Source organism: Notothenia rossii, assembly GCF_949606895.1.
Source record: "Notothenia rossii genome assembly, chromosome: 1".
Lineage (NCBI taxonomy): Eukaryota > Metazoa > Chordata > Actinopteri > Perciformes > Nototheniidae > Notothenia > Notothenia rossii.
This window is the reverse complement of record NC_136912.1, coordinates 68931419-68954441: the sequence shown is the minus strand read 5'-3', so window position 1 is coordinate 68954441 and position 23023 is coordinate 68931419. Positions and strand designations below refer to the sequence as shown.

Here is a 23023-nt window from a genome sequence, read left to right as displayed (position 1 = left end):
ATATAAGTGATGCCAAACAGTTTTAACCTCAAAGTTGAAACAATAACATTCTTCCTAGTTTCCAAACCCCAGTACATGGGGCTCTACCAACTGAACTTTAAGGCGGCCCAAGAGGAGCCATTGATAGTAATGTGGTTTCTCTAAAACAAAGCGCTGATTTTGCCGCATTTTTATTTTATTTTCAAGAAGATGTGCAGTTAAAAATTCTCTGTTTGATCATATGGAGGAACCAATTATTGGAAACTATTTTGAGTTGTTCTGACCGGATCTTGAAATCTTCCTGAGCACCTGCCTTCACACTTTTCTTTAGCTGATCAAGTCTATAAGCGGATGTTGCAATTAGTTTTAACTCTATTATTGGACCAGGTTGCCTAATAGGGTAGCTCACCACTACACAGTATATTGTCCATTAGTTCAAAAAGCTCTTGTAAAAGACACAGAACTTTTCCCTTGCTGATAGGTTAGCACTGGTGGATTTGAAAAGTGTCTGGAGGAGTTCTCAATGTGGATTCAGGGTTAAGACCATAAATGAATGAGCTCAACACGCACAAAGAAACAGGCCCAGGTGTGTGACCGGTGCTTCCATCTCCTCAGCAGTCAGTCAGCAGGGCCTCCTCTCTAATCCGCCGACATCACTCAACTTCATCTCAGCTCTAATCTCACCAGGCCAAAGCTCAGCAGAGGCTTTAAACCGAGGGCTGACGGCTAATCTCGACCACAACACCCCTGGGTAACTCTACACCCTCCCCAGGGGAGCAGCCACAATACCCCTGGGCCACAGCGATGAGAGAAGGACCTCCCAAATATCAGAGACACTTCACACCTAGGGAAAGATGGAGGGATAATATGATTGCTCTTTTTGGTACAGGCAGCGCGTCTTTTTCTCATGGGCTTTCAAAGCAGAATCCATTCATGAGAATTGCTTCATCAGCTGAATGAGTCCATCAAATACACTTCCCCTCATACATAAAGAACAGAGTACTTGCCTGAATATGAGTATTTTTTCAGCACAAACGGGCAGGATTCTGCCTCCATTACTCTTAAAGAGGCAAACTGGCCTGTTTCCAGCTGTATAACAGCTTACAGTAAGCACCCAGAGGCTGTCAACTGGACAGCTGATAAGTGTTCTCTATGGTCCCAGACACAATGACCGGCGATCAGATACACGCATAGAAAACATGAAACATTCATGTTAAGGTCAGGTATATGGAACGTGCGCTGTGTCATGAATTACTTTCTGTACAACTATATGAGTTACATATTATTATTATTATTATTATTATTATAGCAGAGCAACTTCATTCTGCAGCAATGTGTGCAGTTTGTTGATATGGTAAGTATTTCTGACAGTACTGCAAGCAAAAATCAGTGTCAAACTTGTTACGCAAGTAAAAGTACAAAAGTATAAGCATCTAAATATACTTAAAATATCAAAAGTAAAAGTACTCATTCTGCAGTTTGGTCCATTTCAAAATAAAATATATGATATGTTTTAATTATAATGATTGATGCATTAAAGTGTTATCAAAGCTGGTAAAGGTGCAGCTAGTGTTAATTACTTTTTATAAAACGGACAAGTCAAATCAAGCAATCTGATTGGTTCTTAGCCGTGGTATAATGAGCGCATACCACGGGCAGAATTGTAGTTACTTTTCACAACAAGTCAGTATCCCTCCGCGTCTGAGAAAAGCTACAAACGTTACATTACGTCCATTACGAAACTAACTCACTAACAAAGCTTAAGATGGAAGCATGTAAGGGATAATGTGCAGCAAGGACTTATTGACCGCTGTTAAGGAAGCTCACATCAGCAGAAAGAAGTCCGGTCGATTTAACTGTATACAGTTTGGCAGAAAAGCAAACTGCATGCAGTTTGCTTTTCAAACTGGGACAAGAAAACAGCAGAGAAGTAACGGGGCAGAAAGCCTCCTTTTTACGCAGCGGCAGTGGCGGTTCTACGGGGTGGCACGGGGTGGCCTGCCAACCCAGCTGCCACCCCAGTTGGCAGCTTTGTTTTGAAAGAAAAGTTGTGGCTCATCGGACATTTATGAGAGAAAAGCTCTAATGTCCGAGTGCAAGTGAATGCAGCACAAGACGCGAGCCTTGTAACCCCTCCCCCGGCCCTGGCGCGAGCCTGGAAATATGATTGGCGGCGATTTCATTTGAACGGGGGGACAGCGCAAAACGAGAAGCATTTCGGATCCAAGTGGACGGAAGGAATGAGGTATTTGCGGTTTACAGTGACAGAGAAGAGCATGTCAGGTTTGGCTGCAGGGCAAGTTTATTTATATAGCACTTTTCTGTACGCGACAATTCAAAGTGATTTACAAAACAAATTAAAAGACTTTTTAGGAATACATACAGTAAAAACACATATATAATGGCATTTTACAACAGACATTACAAAGCAAAGATAATAAAATAATACAAATAAACACCACAGGTATACAATACATGTTTAAAAGGCATACTGTAGTGCGAATATGAGCACCTCAATTAAAAGCAGCGAAAGAGATATGTTTTTAGTCTCCATTTAAAAATAGTAAGCGTTTCTGCGGACGTGCTTGATTTGGGTAGTTTGTTCCAGAGTGTCGGGGCATAATAGCTAAATGCTGTCTCTCAATGTTTTGTTTTTACTCTCGGAACCGATAGCAGACCCGTCCCAGAAGACCTGAGGCACCTTGATGGCTCGTAATTATGCAGGAGTTCAACAATATACTTTGGTCCTAAACCATGTAATGATTTAAAAACTAGCAATAGTATTTTAAAATCAATTATTTGGCCGACTGGAAGCCAGTTTAAAGATTTCAGAACCGGACTGATGTGATCCACTCTTTTAGTGTTAGTGAGGACACGTGCAGCGGCGTTCTGAATCAGCTGCAGCTTTCTGATGGATTTTTTTTGTCAGCCCTGTGAATACACTATTGCAGCAGTCAAGTCTACTGAAAATAAAAGCATGGACAAGCTTTTCTAAGTCCTGTTGTGACATTAGTTTTGTAATCCTCGATAGGTTCTTCAGGCTGTACTCAGCATTGAATCAAAATGCACCATAGCTTTACATCTTAATAAGTTTGTGAACAAGATGGTAATCGCCACATTCAGCTGTAATAGGCATGCCAACTTGATGCTCTGCTCACGGATGACTCGATGAGCATAATAAACTGTTAAGATGATGACCTTACGTGTGTAAATATATATTTTTTCTTTGTGGGGGTCTGCCCCCAAAAAACTGTTTTAAGTCCTGAGAAAGTCAAATAAGACGTAACATTTCACTGCCCAGCCAAAAAAAAGTAATCACTTTGATTTAACTAGGCCAGTAGGTAAGGGCTTTCCACTGGATAATAACTTACTGCAGCGATGTATATGTTTTAGCTGAATACACGTTAGTCATTTCTTTAATGTTTGTTCTTTCTGATGTAAAGTCAAGGTTGTAACTGTTTGTAAAGTCGTGGGGCGCTGAACTGTTCCTTTGAATCTTTTGATATATGATAGTAATTACTTGTCTTTCAAATTTGAAGGAGGGTGAGCAAGCATCTTGAGGAACATTCATCATTAACTCCTCCAAAAAATATAGTTAATTCAATAATAACACTGAATATGTGAATCATAAAAGGGATTGACAGCTGATAGGAATAATATGATTGTTAATATGATCATATTCATACAGACACACATCGATGAGACAGTTAATTAACGTACTTATTGCAGCAGTCTGCATAGATTTGGTACCCCTGCTGGTCTAAGAGTGAGACAAACTCATTCAGTTAAAATTCATTCAATTATGTCTGCCACCTTATATATTTATATTTAAGGCTTTACTGATGTGCCACAAAAATGTCACCAAATGTTATTGAGTTAAAATATTAATATTGTGGCTTTCCAAGTCAACATTGATTGATATGACTGCGATTAAATCAGCATATACTTCTACCAGGGATGCCACCCCTCAAAATCTCCTGCCACCCTCTTGCCACCCCATGAACATTTTTCTAGATCCGCCCCTGCGCAGCGGTCCAGACATTGACATCAAACGGCAAAACATATTCAGTGTGCAGTTCCTTTGGCATTAGGGCAGGGATATCTAGATACTTAGGGTTTGAATTGTGCTACTTTTAAAGCAAGCAACGACGTTTTCAAATCTGTAATCAAAAAGGTCCGCAAAAACGCTATCGACCAATCAGATTGCTTGATTTGACTTGTCCGTTTTATAAATATTATTACATTTTGTCCGTTACGAAACAAACTTACAAAGTTTAAGATGGAAACATTTAAGGTTCACTTTGACCTCCGGGGTGGTCTTACTGTGGAGGAGTGGATTGAGCAGTGCCTATCTCCAGAAAAAACGACGACATTCAGAGCTACGTGAAGAGCAGGTAGACCAACTGGAGAAGTACTACTATTCAAAAGCTTTCTGATGCGGGTCTTGAAAGCAGAGAAATGATGATGACCGTTAGTGGCCACAGGTGCGAAATCTCTCTCCAGAGCTACTGGAAGCCCAATCTCGGGGGCCGGAGAAAGTGGAGCAATATTCTCGCCACGCCAAGCAACAGCCTAGAACAACCTCAACCTATACAAATAACCACGTGAGCCATTCTACTGATGCAGTTTTCAGTTTTTCAGTGGCTGCACAATAAATGGCAACATACAAATGAATGTAAATAAATAGTCAAATAATCGATCAACGCTCTCTGTCTAATATGTTCGCTAGCTGTTAGTGTTGTTGCATAGCAACCACCTTGCACTATGTTTTATGCAGAAGGCAACGGAGGGACTATTTTATTTTGAACATCATTATTTACTAATATTTACTAAGTACAGTACTTGAGTAAATGTACTCAGATGTCCATCAGTTATGGTCTTACTCAATGAAATAGCAACAACAACAAACACACACATGACTAAGTGTTCAGGTCATTTTGCTAGCTCTTAAAGAAAGATTTCAATGTAATAGAGGGTTATATTTACTACTTTCATTACCCATGAATATCCTTTTAAAAATAACATTTTTATCGCGTTTATTACGTTTTGAAAGATCTTTAAGAAGAAACAAACATTTGTATACACAAACACAGGGAGAACCCCGACTTACCACTTCAGTAGGACGGAAGTATTTAGGGTCCACCTTGACGTGTACCACTCCTGTCTCCTGGCAACGGCCAACTTCCTTCTCATCCTTCCCCTCCCACCTGGAAAGACACACATTTTAGCGGGAAGGAAACATTTTTCCACAGCTGCCGTAGGCTTCAGCCGTCCCTTCCTCTGTCTCCCTGATTATTTCTTGTGCAGTTTGTTTCTTTAACGTCTGGTCCCAGACACAACATGTCACCCGTGGGTTTTCTGAAGCCAACACGGCAGCGCCACACACCTTCATCAACATGTCAGTGTCTTCCACGACACAAGGGGGAGGTGAATGAGAGGTGAGAAAGAGGAGGGAACTGAGATGTGGTATCGAACGGGAGACAGAGGTTTTCTAAATAAAGCCTTTTTCAAACTTGGAACTTCTACTATTTCTTGCTTGTTTGTGCGCCATTCAGGATGCATCGGGATGACATTCTTTACTTATTTTTGAATGATTTTCTTTGGTAATCGATGTACATTCTTCCTCTTCTCCGTCCAAGAAAATCTATTGGTGCTCCTATACATTGTTTTCATCCACACTGGTACCTATTTAATTTGGACATTTGCAAAGCCTAGTTTGCAAATTGTCAGTAAAACTGATAACATTTGCTGGATTTCACATTTTTGGCAGGGTTGGTATCGACCAGGGTTAAAATGGGGACTTAGCTGATAGCAAGATGATTACTTTCCGGGGTGTTACCTTATTTTGTATTGGACCATGGAGTAAAAAAAGTAGTATAGTAGTACTATACTACTATATATATATATATATATATATATATATATATATATATATATATATATATATATATATATACATACACTATGGTTTATATATGAAATACTTTATAACATGTGAAGAGAATAGTCTATGCACATTTATATACGCTCATCAATGGTTTTATTGTCTTTTTTTACTTCTGAATGAGAAATTATAATTAAATCACAAATTTATTACAGTTTATACAGTTATCTTTATTTCTCAAATCAGACTGGAGTCTTATACAAATATTATTATGTGCTTCCTGCGATTGTTGCGACCATCATGGAAACCTGACCTTTTTCCAGAAACAGAGATGCAAACACATTTTTGGAAACGTGTGAGATAGTATTGTGTGTCTGTGTGCACTTACACTATTGTCTTCCCCACACGTATGAAGGCCTTCTCCACAAACTCCCTCACGCTGTGCACCTCCCCCGTCGCTATGATGAAATCTTCTGGCACCTCCTCTTGCAGCATCAGCCACATAGCCTGTAAGTGACAGAGAGATAGGGGCAGAGAGGTTAAAACACAGAGATCATAAAGACAGTTCAGTGCTCCAAACTGGACCCTGCCCAACTCGGTCCTGACAGACAGGAAGTGAACCTGCGACCTCTAAGCGGGGCATTCGCCCGTACCTCTGTCCTGACGTCACAGCATGGGCTCATGGGACAAATAGCGTGGGAACGGAGGACAGAACACTCCCATAGGCCCACTTTGCTGCTGGCACACACAACAAGGCATTTATGTGTCCATGAATGCACGTGCACCTATGCACACGCACACAACTGCACTGCTCAAAAGCACTTAAAATGACTGCAAAAGGAGATGATAAACATTCAGAAATAAAATGACAACAGTATCCAGTCCTGACTAGTGTTCACTATTTCTAACTCCACGGTGCAGGCAGTATTATCATTAGCCTATATAACCCAGTGAAAGCTGAGAGTCTGAATCCCTCAATAGACCAAGCACTATATTAAACAGCCAGCGAGGGCGTCTGTGCGTGGTTCCATAACATTTATGATGAACCAGAGCCAGCGGGTCAGAGCTGCCGACCTCTGGCATGTCTAGCCTCATTAGAAAAGACTCAAAGGGGACAGAAAGAAAAATGGACAGAAGGACAAATGCTCACATTGCACACGCACTGACAAATGGAATTAGGACACAAGAAGAATAACCTAATGCTGAACAAGACATTATTTGACCATTAACAACCTCTTACAATAAACTGTCATGCCATGAAAGGGTTAAAGTTGTAAGACAAATCATGGACAACACCCAAACCAGACATGATAGCCTCAACCTAAATCACACAATATTTGATTTATCAATTTGACTCTAAATGGCACATGGACATCATAACTAGTAGTGTTCTGCTCTGGCATATTAATGTGTTCAGCCACACAGTTGCTATCTATAGGTGGTTTCCTATCGGTCTCTAAAAAGTCACTCAGAGGATCAGTTTATATGCTCTACTTGGATTTGTATTGAATGTTATGTGTGTCTGTGTTCCATCCAGCCAAATTAGGATGTTGTATTTGATACAGTTGGACAAGGCAGAGACTTGCTGTCTCCCGCCACACATTCAGCAGTGTTCCCTGTGCAGAGGTACTTATAGATGTGTCTTTTGCAGATACACATACAAATAAAAAAAATAAAAAAACTTCCCAGGAGAAGATCTTACAAGAATCAATGTTCATTAAATGTTCATCTCACAAAAATAAAACATAAAGGGTGCACTCTTTTATTCCCGCTAGAGCATGATTATACTCAGTCAATGCTTTAAAAAATGTGCAAATAAGATGTTGATCCATCTAAATCTATCCATCTTTAGATTTAAATTGCATAAGAAGAACACTTTTCCTAATAATTACAATTATTATTATTTTGGGGAAAAACACAATGAGAGTCCTGATTATCAACAGAATATTTAATGTAATCCTAAAATCAAAGGAATGAATCTTCTGGGGGGGACCATGAATTTCCAGTTCAGTTTTCATGGCACTATAATTGGTACACATGTTTTGTAAAAGCTTTACATTTCACATGTTGATGTTGCCACAGAAGATTTAATTGTGTCCAAAATGGACAATGTTCATCCTCTTTGGTGAAAGCTGCATTTATCAAAATCTCATGAAAAGCATTTACTTGTTCTCCAATATTATGGCAATGATATCTTACTTTGTACCATGCTGTCAATCATTTGTTTTAAAGTCAGACAGATCATGGTATGTTATAAGACTTGTGTGCTGAAGAACTGTATGTTCTGATTAAGGTATTGTATAAGCACAAGCATGCTGTGAAAAACACTCACACACACGCACACACACCGATTAACACACACCGATCAACACACACACACCAGCGGCGATGGAATGCTCCTCCTCGGGGAGGCGAGGCCATCCTATCTCAGGATCGTTCAGGGTCAACTGACCGCTCAACACTGATGGCTCCCCTGAGCCCGACCCCTCACCCGCCGGCCCCTGATGAACACACCAGATTCTCACACTGCTACATGAGCCAATAATAGCACCTTGTATATGACTGACAGCTGAGCAAACGAATCGGAGCGTGTCCAATTTTCCACGACGAGAGGGCCTTCAGAATCTGTGTTTCCAATTGTTTCCACATTTACTGCTTGTTAAGCTGACAGGAGAAATGTAATATTTTAGAATACCATGTGCTTTTGTGTGCAAGAGATAAACAAAACAAGGATCCACTCGTAGAAAATCAGCTTTAGTGCAACTAAAGGTGTAAAACTGTAGTAATCAGCATTTCAGCAGATAAATAATAAATAATAATAAAGCTTGTTACTAGTTCTAAGACAACAGCTGGTTAGTGGATTGCCAGAATTACAGTTTCTCAACTTTCTTTAAAACATGTTTTATATACACCAACAATTATACTCATCAATTGGATTAAACTTTTCTCAAATTTTTCAAATCAAAATTGGAAAATTGGTTGACATTGAACGTTCTTAAATGTAAATATTTGTATTTCCTATGCTATATATCATTTTAAATGGAATATCTGGAAAAAAACTATCACATTTTGGACAATTCTTAATTCTTTTGGTCATTTTATAGATCCATTAATCAAAACAACAAAAATATCTTACTTGCAACTTGACATGTTGCTATGTCATGTTTAAGCAAACAGTACACCATCGATATAGCCTAAGATTTCATTTGGACCATAACATTCTGCAATTTTTAAAGAACTAAACCCTTCTCGATGTAAATCGGATTAATCAGCTGTGAAATTTAAAACACTCTAATGATGTTTTGATCATCTGGACTGGCTGATTATTTGAACTTGTAATGAAGCTTTAGGACTGAGTGATGAATGTGTGGCCTCAAGTAATCTGAATGGCTGTGATGATGGGAGTTGGGAACGCAGCTCGGATTCTCTCGCAGCCAGAGAAAATGTTTACGGCCGGAGCTGAGTGATATGGCCTCTGCTGATTTTTAACCAGGAAATGTGATAAATAATATGCTGAGCATTTGTCTGGAAATAAAATGAAATCACAAGAGACTGTGTTGCATTCTTCTCACCCCGTTAAGGGATAACAGCTAAGGGGATAGTATTGGCTTCAATGTGGGTATTCCCACATTTAACTTGTTTATTCAAACTTTTTTTACATCAGCCCACACGATCCATTATTTTACCTTTTGCCCCCTTTCTCTTCTCCCGTCTGCTGCCCCCTCCTTTCTCCCCCAGTCCCTCTCAGGATTGCTCTGCTTCATTAGCTATCTGATAAACAGCTCAGGGGTTCAGCCCTTCACAACGAACCCGCACCTTCCTGTTCACATGGCCACAGGATGACCCCCATCACACACTCCACACTCCACTCCGGCTCAGAGACAGATACTGACCCCTGCAGCCACCCGCAACCCCTTTACCTGAAATATATTCTCACACACACACAAGGGGAAACCTGGTGACCAAAGTTCAAATGCTGTGTTTAGTGCAATGTAGAAAAACATGGGTGTGTATAATGTCTGTTGATATGTTTTAAGTTACTGATGGGAAGGTTTGGAAATCTGTGTTTTGGTTTTCCTTTCTTTGTCATTTTTGTTAGTTGTCCTAACAGAAAATGTAAACATAGCCAACAGTTGAACTGTGATATTTTGCTACATGTTGTTACGTTTTTTGCTAAGTCTAACAAATCTGTCCTTATTAAGGTAGAGTCGGAAAACCGTTAGAAATTGTATTTTTGAAAATATATTAAATGGAATGTTACTAGCAGAGCTGCAAGATTTTACACAAGTTTATTGATATTTCAGATATTAAATTACCCACAAATTACCATCTGTTTTTTATAGTAGGCCAGATGTGTTATGTATACTGCCCACTTTGACTGTATAAGTATATCCTTTGATTGACTGATTTACTGAACTACAAAACACACCAATTGTAGGTATAAGATGATGAAGCAACAATATTATTTTCCAACAAGGACTACAAATGTTAAAACACAGACACAAAATAGAACACCAAATAAAGAAAAATGTGTCAAATAAAGAAAAATGGCACTGAATCCATCCTGAAAAGTAATAGTCTGAAGAGGTTGTCTAGCTCACTTATGTCATTTTGAAATAGAAAAACACACCGCACACAATTTATAATGACATCAAATTGAAAAAAGCAGTGAATCATCAGAAATAAGTAAATATGAGAATGTGCATTTCAGGCTAAAACCAACAAAGTTCTCATGGCTTCAGTATTGCTGATATGTCACTTCTCTCTTTTTACCGAAAGTGAATTATATTTAATCTTTTCCATATGCCCCTGTCAGATAGAGAACAGATAGAGCACAACCAAAGCTACTACGCAGCGGGAAAATCCCTGGTACAAACCAAAGGCAGTCTGCTGACTCAGAACACTTCTTATAGGTCACACAGTTCACTCAGCACCGTGATGCCATAGACTGGAACAATGCTGTTTCAGGCACTTAATTTTACTTCTTAGGCCTAAATCTGCTAATATGAATGTAACACAATGTAATACTTTGTTAATCCCCGCAGATTGCTTCATTTTAGATGCTATTACAAAACAGAATCTCCAAATAAATAATGTTTTACTCCAAGTCGCCTCAGCAGGGTGGATGTTTTCTGGCATACTAAACTGTCTCGCTTCCCTCCCAGCGTCCCAGGCTGCTACGGCCCCTCACTCCTTCCTCTCTGGCTGCCTGACTACAGCTGACATGTGGAATGGCTCACGGTAAACACTTAATGGAGCTGCCATTATGGTTGCAAAAAGCCATCAGCCCCAATCATAGCCCGCTAATGCCATTAACCCCAGGGTTTGACTAACACACACAGTTAAATGTGGTCAACAAGTACCCACATGTGCACACACGGACAAAACATACACACACACCCTTTCAGTCCAACCCACATATTCAAACATAAAACAGAAACCACAAAAAACACTTCTAATAATTCCAGCAAAAATAAATAAAGCGCTTTAAAGGGGACAGGACATGCTCATTGTCAGTTGCATACATTCATTTTGGGTTTCTACTACAACATGTTTACACACTATAATGTTAAAAAAACAAACATATTTTTTAACTCATACTGTGTGTCTAAATATACAGTATTCATCTTCTCATTGAAACGCTATGTTTTAGCCCATGTCCCTTTAAGCCCCCAATTCGAAAAAAGCCCAATCTGCTCTGATTAGCTTGGGGGGGAAATATGGCACACCTTTGCAAAGGTAATTATCAAGCTGTGGGTGGAGAGACTCAGAAAAAAACAATATGTGACATAGCAAGGGGAGCCAAATATGAATTGCATTTCGAATCACTTGAGAGAAACCCAAATAAATGTTCACAAGCACTACAAATTTGAGTTTTCTTCCAATATGTTCCGTTTAAGTTAAGTTCAAAGTAACAATATACTAAAGTATAAAAGAGGATCAGCCACCTTCCATTTCTAATCACTTAAAACCACATACATGTATGCATTTGTCTGAATGATTGCAGACATTCTCAAAAAATGTAACTGGCTGTGATGTTAACTGAGTTTTGGAGAAGCTGCAGGTTCCTCTCTTCCCCACTACAGACATCGGCCAGAGTCGGCTTTTCCAGATCATTAGTAGCTTAAGAGCTTCTCAGCTCTGTTCCACAACATGCTTGCACAGCTGCCAGACAAGAATGTTAAAGCTTGAAAAATAAGAAGAAAAGTGCTCTTATATTGGCGGGGACCAGAGGGAAGCCTTGAATTGGAGCAGACGCAGCTCCCGCCTGCCAACCCCACCTCATACCACTGATAACGAGATTAATGAGCTGCACTCACAGCTATGATACAGACATTCATGCATCACGCTGGGACGTCACATTTTGGGCTTGAACATGGTCTCACTCATGCACGTCACAAGTTGGTGTTATCAGCCAGTCTCTTTGGAACCCACATCCATCACTAATTTCCGGACACACTGGCAATCATTTGCAGCCATCTTGTACTAAGATTAGTCAAATAGTATTGAAATTACGACTCCAGAATGACCAAGGCGCCAAAACTGATATCACACTGAGGAGGGTAACCTCCTACTACTCTAGATGTTTACGTAGGACTATATTTAACTTCAAATTAATCAGATTTCTAATTATAAAGAGTTCTGTTTGCGTCATTATATTTCAGAGAATTCCAGTGGTTACATCCGCTACGTTGTCATAAAGAGATGTTAATCTCGACTACAGTTTTAGCTTTGAACACTTGCCAAATGGTTGAATGGCAATCTAATCCTTTTTACAAATAGGGACACATACTGTGTAGGTGTTATGCAGCTGCTTTTTGTATACTTTTATATGAATACAATGTAAAATCTATTATGAAAGGTTGCTGAAATGGATTAAACCATGTCCATAAAAAGGGAGCTTAACATGAATACATCGACAAAGAAAATAAAAACTAATTATATCTATAAACAATAACGTGGTCCAAGATGATTGACTGTTCATAAAAATGTTTGTGTTGCATTATGGGGTAAAAAAAAGTAAAAACATAGTTATGACAATTATGAAACATATATTCACATTAAACAAAGACATTTGTCATTTCCAGGTTAATAGTTTGGTCTAAATACATGTACAGAAATCTAATTTCTCTATTTACAAGGTATTTAGTTCAATATAATATAAAGAAAAAGAACATCTGGAAATCTCTATCTTTGAGAGGCTGAGAACATTGTTTCTGCCCTTTTACTATAAGAAATTAGTTTGATAATATATTTAAAAAAGAGGGGCGATTCTTTTTCTGTTAATTGACTGTTGTTGCTGTTTTCTGTCCACAATCAAGCCTCATCTTTAGGGTCTGATTTATATAACAGTAAAATAATTCAATGAAAACACTTGTACTGTTTGTGGCTATAATAAAACTCAAAATTAATTATCCTGGATGGTAACTTATCCAGTGACGAAATGTTGTTATCATAAATGCATCACCTAAAATGTGAGCTACAGTTAAAACCATTGTAGTAAATGGCTCTTTAGCAAGCTACAACAGAACGGAGTCATCTTTAAAGTTCATTTTGGTCTTATACTATCATCTGTTATAAAGGTATCACTGCCTTAAGTTATTCAAGTGTTTTGTTTACCTCTCCAGCTATATAAAAACCCAAATCTATTTATTTTCTTATGTTACAGATGTTGAAAAATATACAACCATCCATATGCTGTAGGGCATTGTCATTTCTGTTGGCGCTCTTATGTAGATTATGTTCAGCCAACCATGGTGCAAGTTCTTAAAGGAGGTGGGACTAGCTCTGCCTGCATCACACTGACTGTTTACATTCACAGCCATTTGAATGGTGGGTATGTTTGTCACCTGAGCGAACAGAGAGTGCATGAAGTTGGATGTGAGTGACTGACAGCACATTGTGAGTGTGTCTGTCTGTGTGTTAAACAGCATTCCATAACAGTGCAGGATAATCCTAAACACCGGATTAGAGAAGAATGGACACGTCTGACAGCTTCCTCTAAAAGTCTGCTCTCAAAGGATCCTTTTGTTCTTTACGCATCTGTGTCGTAATGCATGGTAACACACACCTTTACTACACACACCTCCGAGGTAATGCAATATGCTAATAAACCAGGGGATTTAAACAGTATGCTATATAACAAATTCAAAGCCCCGCCAACGCAACACTTACACATCAGTATGAATATTTTGACACAGCAGGAGATGAAGACAGGCAGCTTAAAAAAAGCATGCAGAATCCTTTGTATTTACAAATAGTTTTTGAAACTTGGCCTTAGATCAGATTTATGGGAGCACTGTATATTTTTTTAAATAAAGCTAGAGCAATCATACATTTAATCAGTTAGCATATTTTGTTAAATAGGAAAAATAGTTATTGGTATTCACACAAATGTGGTAGTTTCCCCTTACTTTTCTTTTCGTCTTTGCAGCCAATTGAACAACACATATTTAAAATTATTCCTAATAAAAATACAATTTGTATATGATAAAGGCTACTTGAATGATAACCATGTTTAAGTACATACTTTAAGTAATTGAAACCCTGCAGACTACTAATTGGTCCAAAAGTATTGTGACTTCTGCGACAAAGGACATCCTGCACAACCCCCCATTTTAAAAAGTGTCTGCCCGCACTATTGCGTATAAATGAAAAAGTGAAGATTGTTGACAAAAGGATTCAGCGAGTTTTGTTTTGAAGATGATGAACAGTGGTGTCATGCTGGTTCACTAAAGCAATCAGTTAAGAATCTAGACTTATTGGGTACTATCCGCAATTAAAAAACGTACAAATCGCGAAAGGAGCTGGTACCAAAAGTGAGTTGAGCCGAACCACACGGTGGAAAATTGTGCATTAGTGTCTATAAACAAACAACATGTGCAATGATCTTTAAATACAAAAACAGAATATGTTATGAAAGTACTGTAAGTTGCCCTTAACAGTATTTCCTGTAACACTTATCACAATTGAGAACACAAACTCACAAGCTTCAACAACTGGTCAGAGACACTCTGAACACAGACAGTCTGAGGCTCAGTGACTAAATCCTGCCCCCCATTATAAACCAGATTAACTGGAAAAGATCATTTTGAAAAAAGCTAAGTATAGCACAATGAGCACCCACACCCTTTCAACAGGGAGTCACAGGGACCAGATATCGAGTGGGAAAGCGGATTAAAAAGCACTGAAATGGAAAGTGGTGGGCTAACATTCCACAAGTTTTTGAGTAGAGACCGTTTCGTCCAATGCGCCTTCCTTTCCAACATATTTTATTTGACTTACTCATGTTTGACTACAGTCCATTTTCTCATATAAGGACAAGGCTTATATTCATGTGTCTGGCTGCATCCTGCAATCCCCGATAGTCTTGGAGAGTCAGTAAAAGGGCAGGGGTGTGTTTGGGCTGAACCGAGCCGAACCTAACCAGACCATACCAGGATAAATTGTGCTAGAGCAGGCCAGGCCAAACCGAGGAACAGAGGGCCATATCAGCCCAAACAAGTCTGCTTTAAACCCTATTCTGCGTAAATGCTAGTAAAAACCTCAATCATTCAATTTAGGTCTACATTCACACACATGACCTGATACGCACACACTCACGACATGCTAGTATGCGCAGCTAACTTTCCCAGGCTCCACCTCAGGGAGCACACATCATCCAAATGGCTGCTTGGAGCTGTGATTTTTAGCAGAACAGCTTTTTTTTCGGTTACTGAGTCCCCTATTTTTAGAGATGGTTGAAATTATTAAAACCCTCTCCTCCACACACACACACACACACACACACACACACACACACACACACACACACACACACACACACACACACACACACACACACACACACACACACACACACACACACACACACACACACACACACACACACACACACACACACACACACACACACACACACACACACACACACACACACACACACACACACACACACACGCTCTCTCCTGCCCCTCCTCCTTTTCTCCCTTGTTCCCTCTACTGTTGTGTTTTGACCAAAAAAGTCTTAGACTGCAGCGTTTTTCCTTGTCAGACAGACTGTCTGGACGTCGAGCCGAAGACAGACGAGGCTATATTTACAGTCTGACTTCACCCCAAACGCACACTCACACACAGACTTGTGCACATGCTGAAACGTGGTTGGGGATGACGCAGAGATTACCGTACCACGTAGCTGTCTGTTTGACTTTGACCGTGCTCTGCTGGCCTTAAACCTCACGGCAGTGGGCACACTCAGAGGATGCTCTTCCGTAGACATCTTGTTATAATGAAAAGGTCACACAGTCTGAGAGCTGAGGGAAATGACAGTCGATCATAGTTCATCTGAAACATTTCACTCAATTGGTATGTGTTAAATAAAGTATGCGTCCAAGAAATAAAAACGTAAAGAAGGAATATGCCAATATTTTCTGAGATTTTACTCACTGGATGACTACATTCCTTCTTTAACCAAGCACTCAATAATTAACAAAATATATCTTGTTTGTTTATCTGTAAAATAAAAAAATATATTAATAGATAATTAGATAATTTAACAGCACTAATATATTATTCTATAATCATTCAATCAAGCATTATCTGAAAAGCCAGTTTTGTGACGTTGCTGCATCTAAAAACACACCTTTTTCTCATTTTAACATTACTAGTGCACTTGAAAGGCTTGTTTTTTGGCTTGGCTTGATTTGTAAAACAAGCAGAAATGATACACTCTTTGGAACTTCTGTCAACTGCGGAAAATTGGTCTTTATGTGAGCATTCAGGCGTAACAACTGAGCTTTGTTTACGCAGCGAGAAAGCGGAGTTGACAAAACTGCTACACTCTTTCAACTGTTGTTTAAGAATAGACTTCAAACATGATGAAGCCATGAAATGATGGTTATAGTCTGAACGAACAAAATAAAATCACATTAACTACCACCGACATTGGTTTACTTTTATATGTCACTTGATTTTGACAAAATATTCAACACTAAAGCGTTGTAGCTTTTGGAGTGGACAGAAAACTACACTGTGTTGACCAACTGTCTGACATGTTGGACTTTCTGTGGATGATGCTTTTAATGTTGGCTGTGGACTTTAGACATATTTTTCGCTCAAATGTAGTGATGTACCACAACGACATCATACAGATTATATAAAAAGTGTAAATGGAAAATTTGTAATAAGCAAAAGAAAACTGTTAAAGGAAATCGGAATTCTCTCACCCTCATCAAACTTATGCCAGCACCCATTCCTTTGATATTATCAGCGTGTTTGTACATCTAAACATAGCCACACACACGGGGAAGTACACACACACACACACACACACACACACACACACACACACACACACACACACACACACACACACACACACACACACACACACACACACACACACACACACACACACACACACACACACACACACACACACACACACACACACACACACACACACACACACACACACACACACACACACACACACACACACACACACACTGTATGAACCACTAGTCCTCAGTAAACAATCTTTCCATGTTTGCACCAGAGGAAGGGAAGGGGTCTCATAAAGACTGTCATTCACTATTTAACGTTTAAAACACACACTGCAAACTAAATCGCCCATGCTTGCACACATACACAGGTTGGGCTCAGCTCTATGTAACGTGGACAGAGCTGCTGTTTCTTGGAGCTGTGCGATAGCGTCATTTTTACACCGTGAGAACAAGAAACACATTTCTCAAAGGAGCCCTCTCATTTGCAGTGGGTGTGTAACTATTTTTTGGAGGAAAAGGGGGGACTGGATCCCACATGCACACCAGAAAAGTTAAAGTTATGTTAAATATAGTAGCTAGATGTTAATCTAGTCATAGCTGGGATATGAATAGGTAGTAAACGGGGGATAAAGAGGATGTGAAAGGCGTTAAAAATAGTCATTTCACATTTTCTGGTCTTTATTTAACGTACTGTAACCCACACAGATATGTACACACACACATCATCGGCTGTCAGAGGGAGGGTATCAATAGCAGAGGAATGAGTGATGCGGGGCCAGAAGAGCACTTTCTTTATTTTGCCACATTTGAACCGGTAGGATAGAAAACATCAGCAGGAGGAGGGGAGCGACATGAAGTTTGCCAATAAACGGACCTGCTGAATGTTTAGATTTACTTATATATCTCTCAACATGCACCAAAAGATTCCTGCAGGATGTAATATCACATAACTGAATTCCTGGAGAAGTATGTAGGGTGATAGAATACTTGCAAAGTCAAAGTGAAAATAGAATTACTGCTTCAAGAGTGTATGCCTCAGCCAAACATCATCATTAGATCTTGTTAAACATTTGTGTGAAACAAGCAAATTCATTTTTGAGTTATTACCAAAAATGTGTTTTGTGAGGTCGCAGTGACCACCTAAATCTGGTTAGTTCATCTTTTTGTCCAAGTGGATACAAGTTGAAGAAATGCCTCCAAGTTGTTTCTGAGATATTGCTTTCAAAATGCAATATGAGCACAACATGTGTGTTTCGCATCAATATTTTCACTTAAAATAAGCTGTTATCAGCATGTTTCGAATTGAACAAATATTTTCCATTGGGATTTTCTTTTTTGATTGATTGATTCAATATGAATTAAAAGAACATATCATATTAAAACTAGTGTGGTCCATCAATCAATTCATCTTTTATAAATACATTTGATTTCAACTCAGTTCACTATCAGACAGTTGTTGCCCTCATCTGCTGCGTATAAAGGCATATCTATAAGTGAACGTCATACAGACTCTCTTAAACTCTGCAGAAAGGTCGAAGATGGTTGGCTATTGTAAATTAGCATATATTAGAAATGGTAGGGCAGTTCTTGGAAGGCAGCAAAGCCATGTGAATGTGCCCTCAGGGAGTAACAATGTCCACTCATCCATCTTACTGCACGACCATGCCACAGATCTAACAACTACACATACAAATGTTTGCAAATAGAATGATGTGATGATTTAATCATTATAAAGCAGTGACCTTATTGAGACGGGTAACTGGAAAGAGGCTGCATTGTTTTTCCTCAATAACCCTCCCTGAAATCAAGTATTTGTGAAGCAGAGAAACCGTCACCTCACAGGAAGCTACTTTTACGTAGGTTTTGTTATCGGTGACAGGGTAATGTGATTGGCTAAAACTGATAGCACCTTGAACTGTAGGAGTTGTAATATTTTTAGACTTTCCACGAAATCTGAAAACAGATAAAGCCACTGGATGGATGGAAACTGGATAAAGACAGACCAGATGAACAGATGGGGAAGTTTGTTTGTTTGTAGGACAATAAGGAAGAAAGGGAGGAGTGAGGAGTCAGAGATTCAGTCAGAAGAGCTGCTCTTGTTTTCTAAAGAGGCTTTAAGTGAGAAACCAGAAGCAGGGACGAACAGTCAGGGGGCGGCGGGTGAACCGTACGGGTGTCAATCCAAGGTATCTTTTTCAATTGAATTTCCAGACTTCCTTGATGGGTTAAGTTTGAACTTTGACCCAGAAACACATAACCCCTGACCTCAAGGCTAACAAACCAGGAGCAGTAAGGCTAGAAGAAGACTCTGTTTACACTGTAAACGCTCATAAACACTTCACTGCTGCTCCTGTGTCACTCAGAACAATGCCTGCTTTCCTCTTCACAGGGTGTGTGTGTGTGTGTGTGTGTGTGTGTGTGTGTGTGTGTGTGTGTGTGTGTGTGTGTGTGTGTGTGTGTGTGTGTGTGTGTGTGTGTGTGTGCTCTGTGCTCAGTCTCTCTGCTTCAAATACAGTTCCAGCCGCAGTGATCTCATTTGAGATGCTATCAGCCTGTTTACTGTTTCTCTGCTCCCCTGCGGCCACTACATCGCTTACAAATTGGACAATCAAGAGCAGGTGTGTGTGTATGAGGTACGACTGAGTGCATGTGTGTGTGTGTGTGTGTGTGTGTGTGTGTGTGTGTGTGTGTGTGTGTGTGTGTGAACAGCAGCCCCGTTTGACATTTCAAATGTAACTAAATCCTCTCCCCTCCTCCTCAAATCTCTACTGCAGGTGGAAGAGTAACTTGTAAACGTTTAATGGCATTTTGTCACATATTTAAGAATGCTGTTAGTGTATTTATGGTGGGCCAGGGGCCACGGGCTCTACATGGGGCTGTGGTCTAAATGAGAGCCATGTTGGATTGATTAGGCGGCCTGGGAGGGGCTGCAGGGCACTAATCATTCAACACCAACTGTTTATGAGGGCTGATAGTGCACTGGTAACACTTGACTCTGAATGTTAAAAGAGACTTTTTTTTTTTTTTGTCCTGGTGTCATTTTTAATTGTTAACTCCGGCAAGTAGGTTTTGTTTACAACTTAGTTTGTCTGTGAGGATTACAGAAATGTGGTTTAAAGGCATAGTATTGGCAACAAAAGAAGACACTCCCCTTTGGAATGGATCCAAAACACAGGGAGAATACATTAGTTAATTTTCACTTCCATTTACATAACTATAGGGCGTTTGATGCATTCATGTGGTTTCGGAAAAAAAGGAAACATTACTACCCAACTGGGACAATTCCTGATTGCGCAGAAGAACAGCTAAGAAACAGATATCAAGCTAAATCATGCATCGTCTTGACAGCGTCCATGTTTTTTTCACATTATGACTAAAAGGAGTACGGTAATTGGACCATTTGAAGAGCACATGAACACATCTTTGGCCTTGGTGGAGCTCTGAACTCACAGTGCCATTCTGATTAATTATGGCTTCGGCCATGTTGAGGGCGATTTTCATCTTATACGTCTTTTAACATTCTAAACCCGGCCATCACAATTTCGTACTGCAGCCAATAATTGTTTTTTGGCAGTGCACGGGACATGCATGGTCAACATAACAATGCAATAACATGTCCAGGTTATTCTGTCTCTCAGAGTAAAAGTCTGTTCCATAGGACAGCCTAGTCTCCTAGTCTTGAGTTCATAAAGTTGTGCAGCAAACTATACATGTCTAATGTCAAGTTTATGGGCCAATTATGGAAATCGTATTTCATTTTAGCAGCAAAAACTATTGTGAGCGTGGTGAATGGGCACATGGAAAATAAAGCTTTGACTAGAAAAACTGAGTTTTTTTTATGTCTAAAACCAACATTTTCAGTAGTGTATTTCACCATAATCTTCTTTCTTTTATGTAACTTTATTTTCCTATATTCAATCGAATGGCATTCATGATACAGTTGCCTTATTCAGATATTGAAGGAATGAAAAGAGAATGGGAAAGAAGATAAAAAAACATCAGGATTTTTTCTACAGGATGATCCAACATTATTGCTGCCTGCAACCGGTCTTATCTATATACGCTGAGACAACATTGATAAAGAACTAGGTAACAGAGAGAGGGGGGGGGGGGGGGGGGGTAGGTAGGGTTGTGAGATGTTCGTGGTCTTTGGGGACAGCTGGGAAACTGCACATTCATCATTTCCAAAAAACATAAATTGGGAACACCATAATATTTTAAAAACAGATAAAATCCGCTTCCATCCTCTTTATCTCTTTTTGGAGTGATTATTGATTCATTAATGTTATCTGAGCCCCGCAGCAGGAGCGAAGGGAGCCATGAAACACACACAAACACCAACAAACTCACCATTTCCTGAAACACCCGGGCACACACACAAGTTTCCTGCGGGAATTTGTTTTCAAATCTGCAATCACCTGCTGTAAGCTGATTTCGCTTACAGCCTCATCCTCAGGCTTAACACCATTGTCATGTACAGGAGTCAGAGATGATGAAAGTAAGCGCCATGAAAACACAGAAAAATTGGAAGAAAAACATGAGGGAAGGTCACAGAAAAGACTGGAGATAGAATACACTGTGGCAATCATTTTCTTTTTCTTAAAAGTGACTGCTGTTGACACATTTTAAAACATGTTTTTTAAATGTTGATTAAATTCTAATTTGTTTTAATCATCAAACACAATACAACAGTTTAAGCCAAATGGACTTGACGTAACTAATTATTATCTTATGGTCGTACATTTCAATATTAACACTTTTCAATTTATTTGTTATTACTTGTTGAAATTGTAACATACGTTCATTCTGGTTTTAATCCAATTTTCTATTGTTTCCTAAACATTTCAGATAATTTGATATTAAAAATATATTTTCACACAAACAGACACAAATGATCCATGGTGTTATCAGCAGGGAAACCAGATCAGATAAGAGCGGCATCCCAGTGAAGTGATAACATCCGGACATTAACACCAAACGACACTGAAAGGACAAGCGACTACAGTCATTGGGGTCGCTCCACACACACACACACACACACACACACACACACACACACACACACACACACACACACACACACACACACACACACACACACACACACACACACACACACACACACACACACACACACACACACACACACACACACACACACACACACACACACACACACACACACACACACACACACACACACACACACACACACACACACACACACACACACACACACACACACACACACACACACACACACACACACACACACAGCCCATCAGAGGTGTGTGTTTTTGAAATGTTGCTGTAATGTGTCCAGTGTCGAAGATAAGACAGGAATGGTGTAAACACTAGTGTGTGTGTTGCATGTGTGTGTACTGAATGCAGTGGCTTCAGCATGTTGAGCATAGGAAACAGATGCCTCACCCCTGGCTATGAGAGAGAGAGGGAGAAAAAGGGGAGAGAGAGAGGTTGTGTTTGTGTTGGAGCTTTCCAGCAGGGACTCTGCAGTCCTGTGGCTGTTGTTCCACATCGTTCCACAGTCAGACACCCAGAGGGCTACAAGGATAAATAAAGCAGCGGTGAAGTTCGGCCGTTTTCAGTGGTTCATGCTGACCTTTGCAAATTCTTCACATATGGCAATCTGCGCGTCAAAGGTTCTCGAGAGAGGTTCTCAAAGTCTGCACTCTTACACCGTGAAATACACACGGAAAGCTAAAAGGTTCAGTAGCTGTGGAGAGTTAACTTGTAACAGCTACAGCTGACGGAGAGGACCTCCTACAGTATGTGACCCACAAGCCACTGAGAGCCTCACTTCAAAGATTGTTTTTGGTGTCCCTAAAACTGTATTTGTTTACCTGAATGAAACCTA

General features: G+C 39.7%; 1 protein-coding gene across 1 annotated transcript in view; it reads right to left on the bottom strand.

Annotated features, from left to right (window-relative positions):
* Window positions 1-23023, bottom strand: part of gmds (GDP-mannose 4,6-dehydratase) — a 204337-nt gene that overhangs the window by 30912 nt on the left and 150402 nt on the right. Inside the window, exons 8-9 of the mRNA XM_079680042.1 lie at window positions 6252-6370; window positions 5090-5186 (exon numbers count right to left, since the gene is read on the bottom strand). Of these exons, the coding sequence (XP_079536168.1) occupies window positions 5090-5186; window positions 6252-6370 (216 nt within the window). The remainder of the gene's footprint in view (window positions 1-5089; window positions 5187-6251; window positions 6371-23023) is intronic.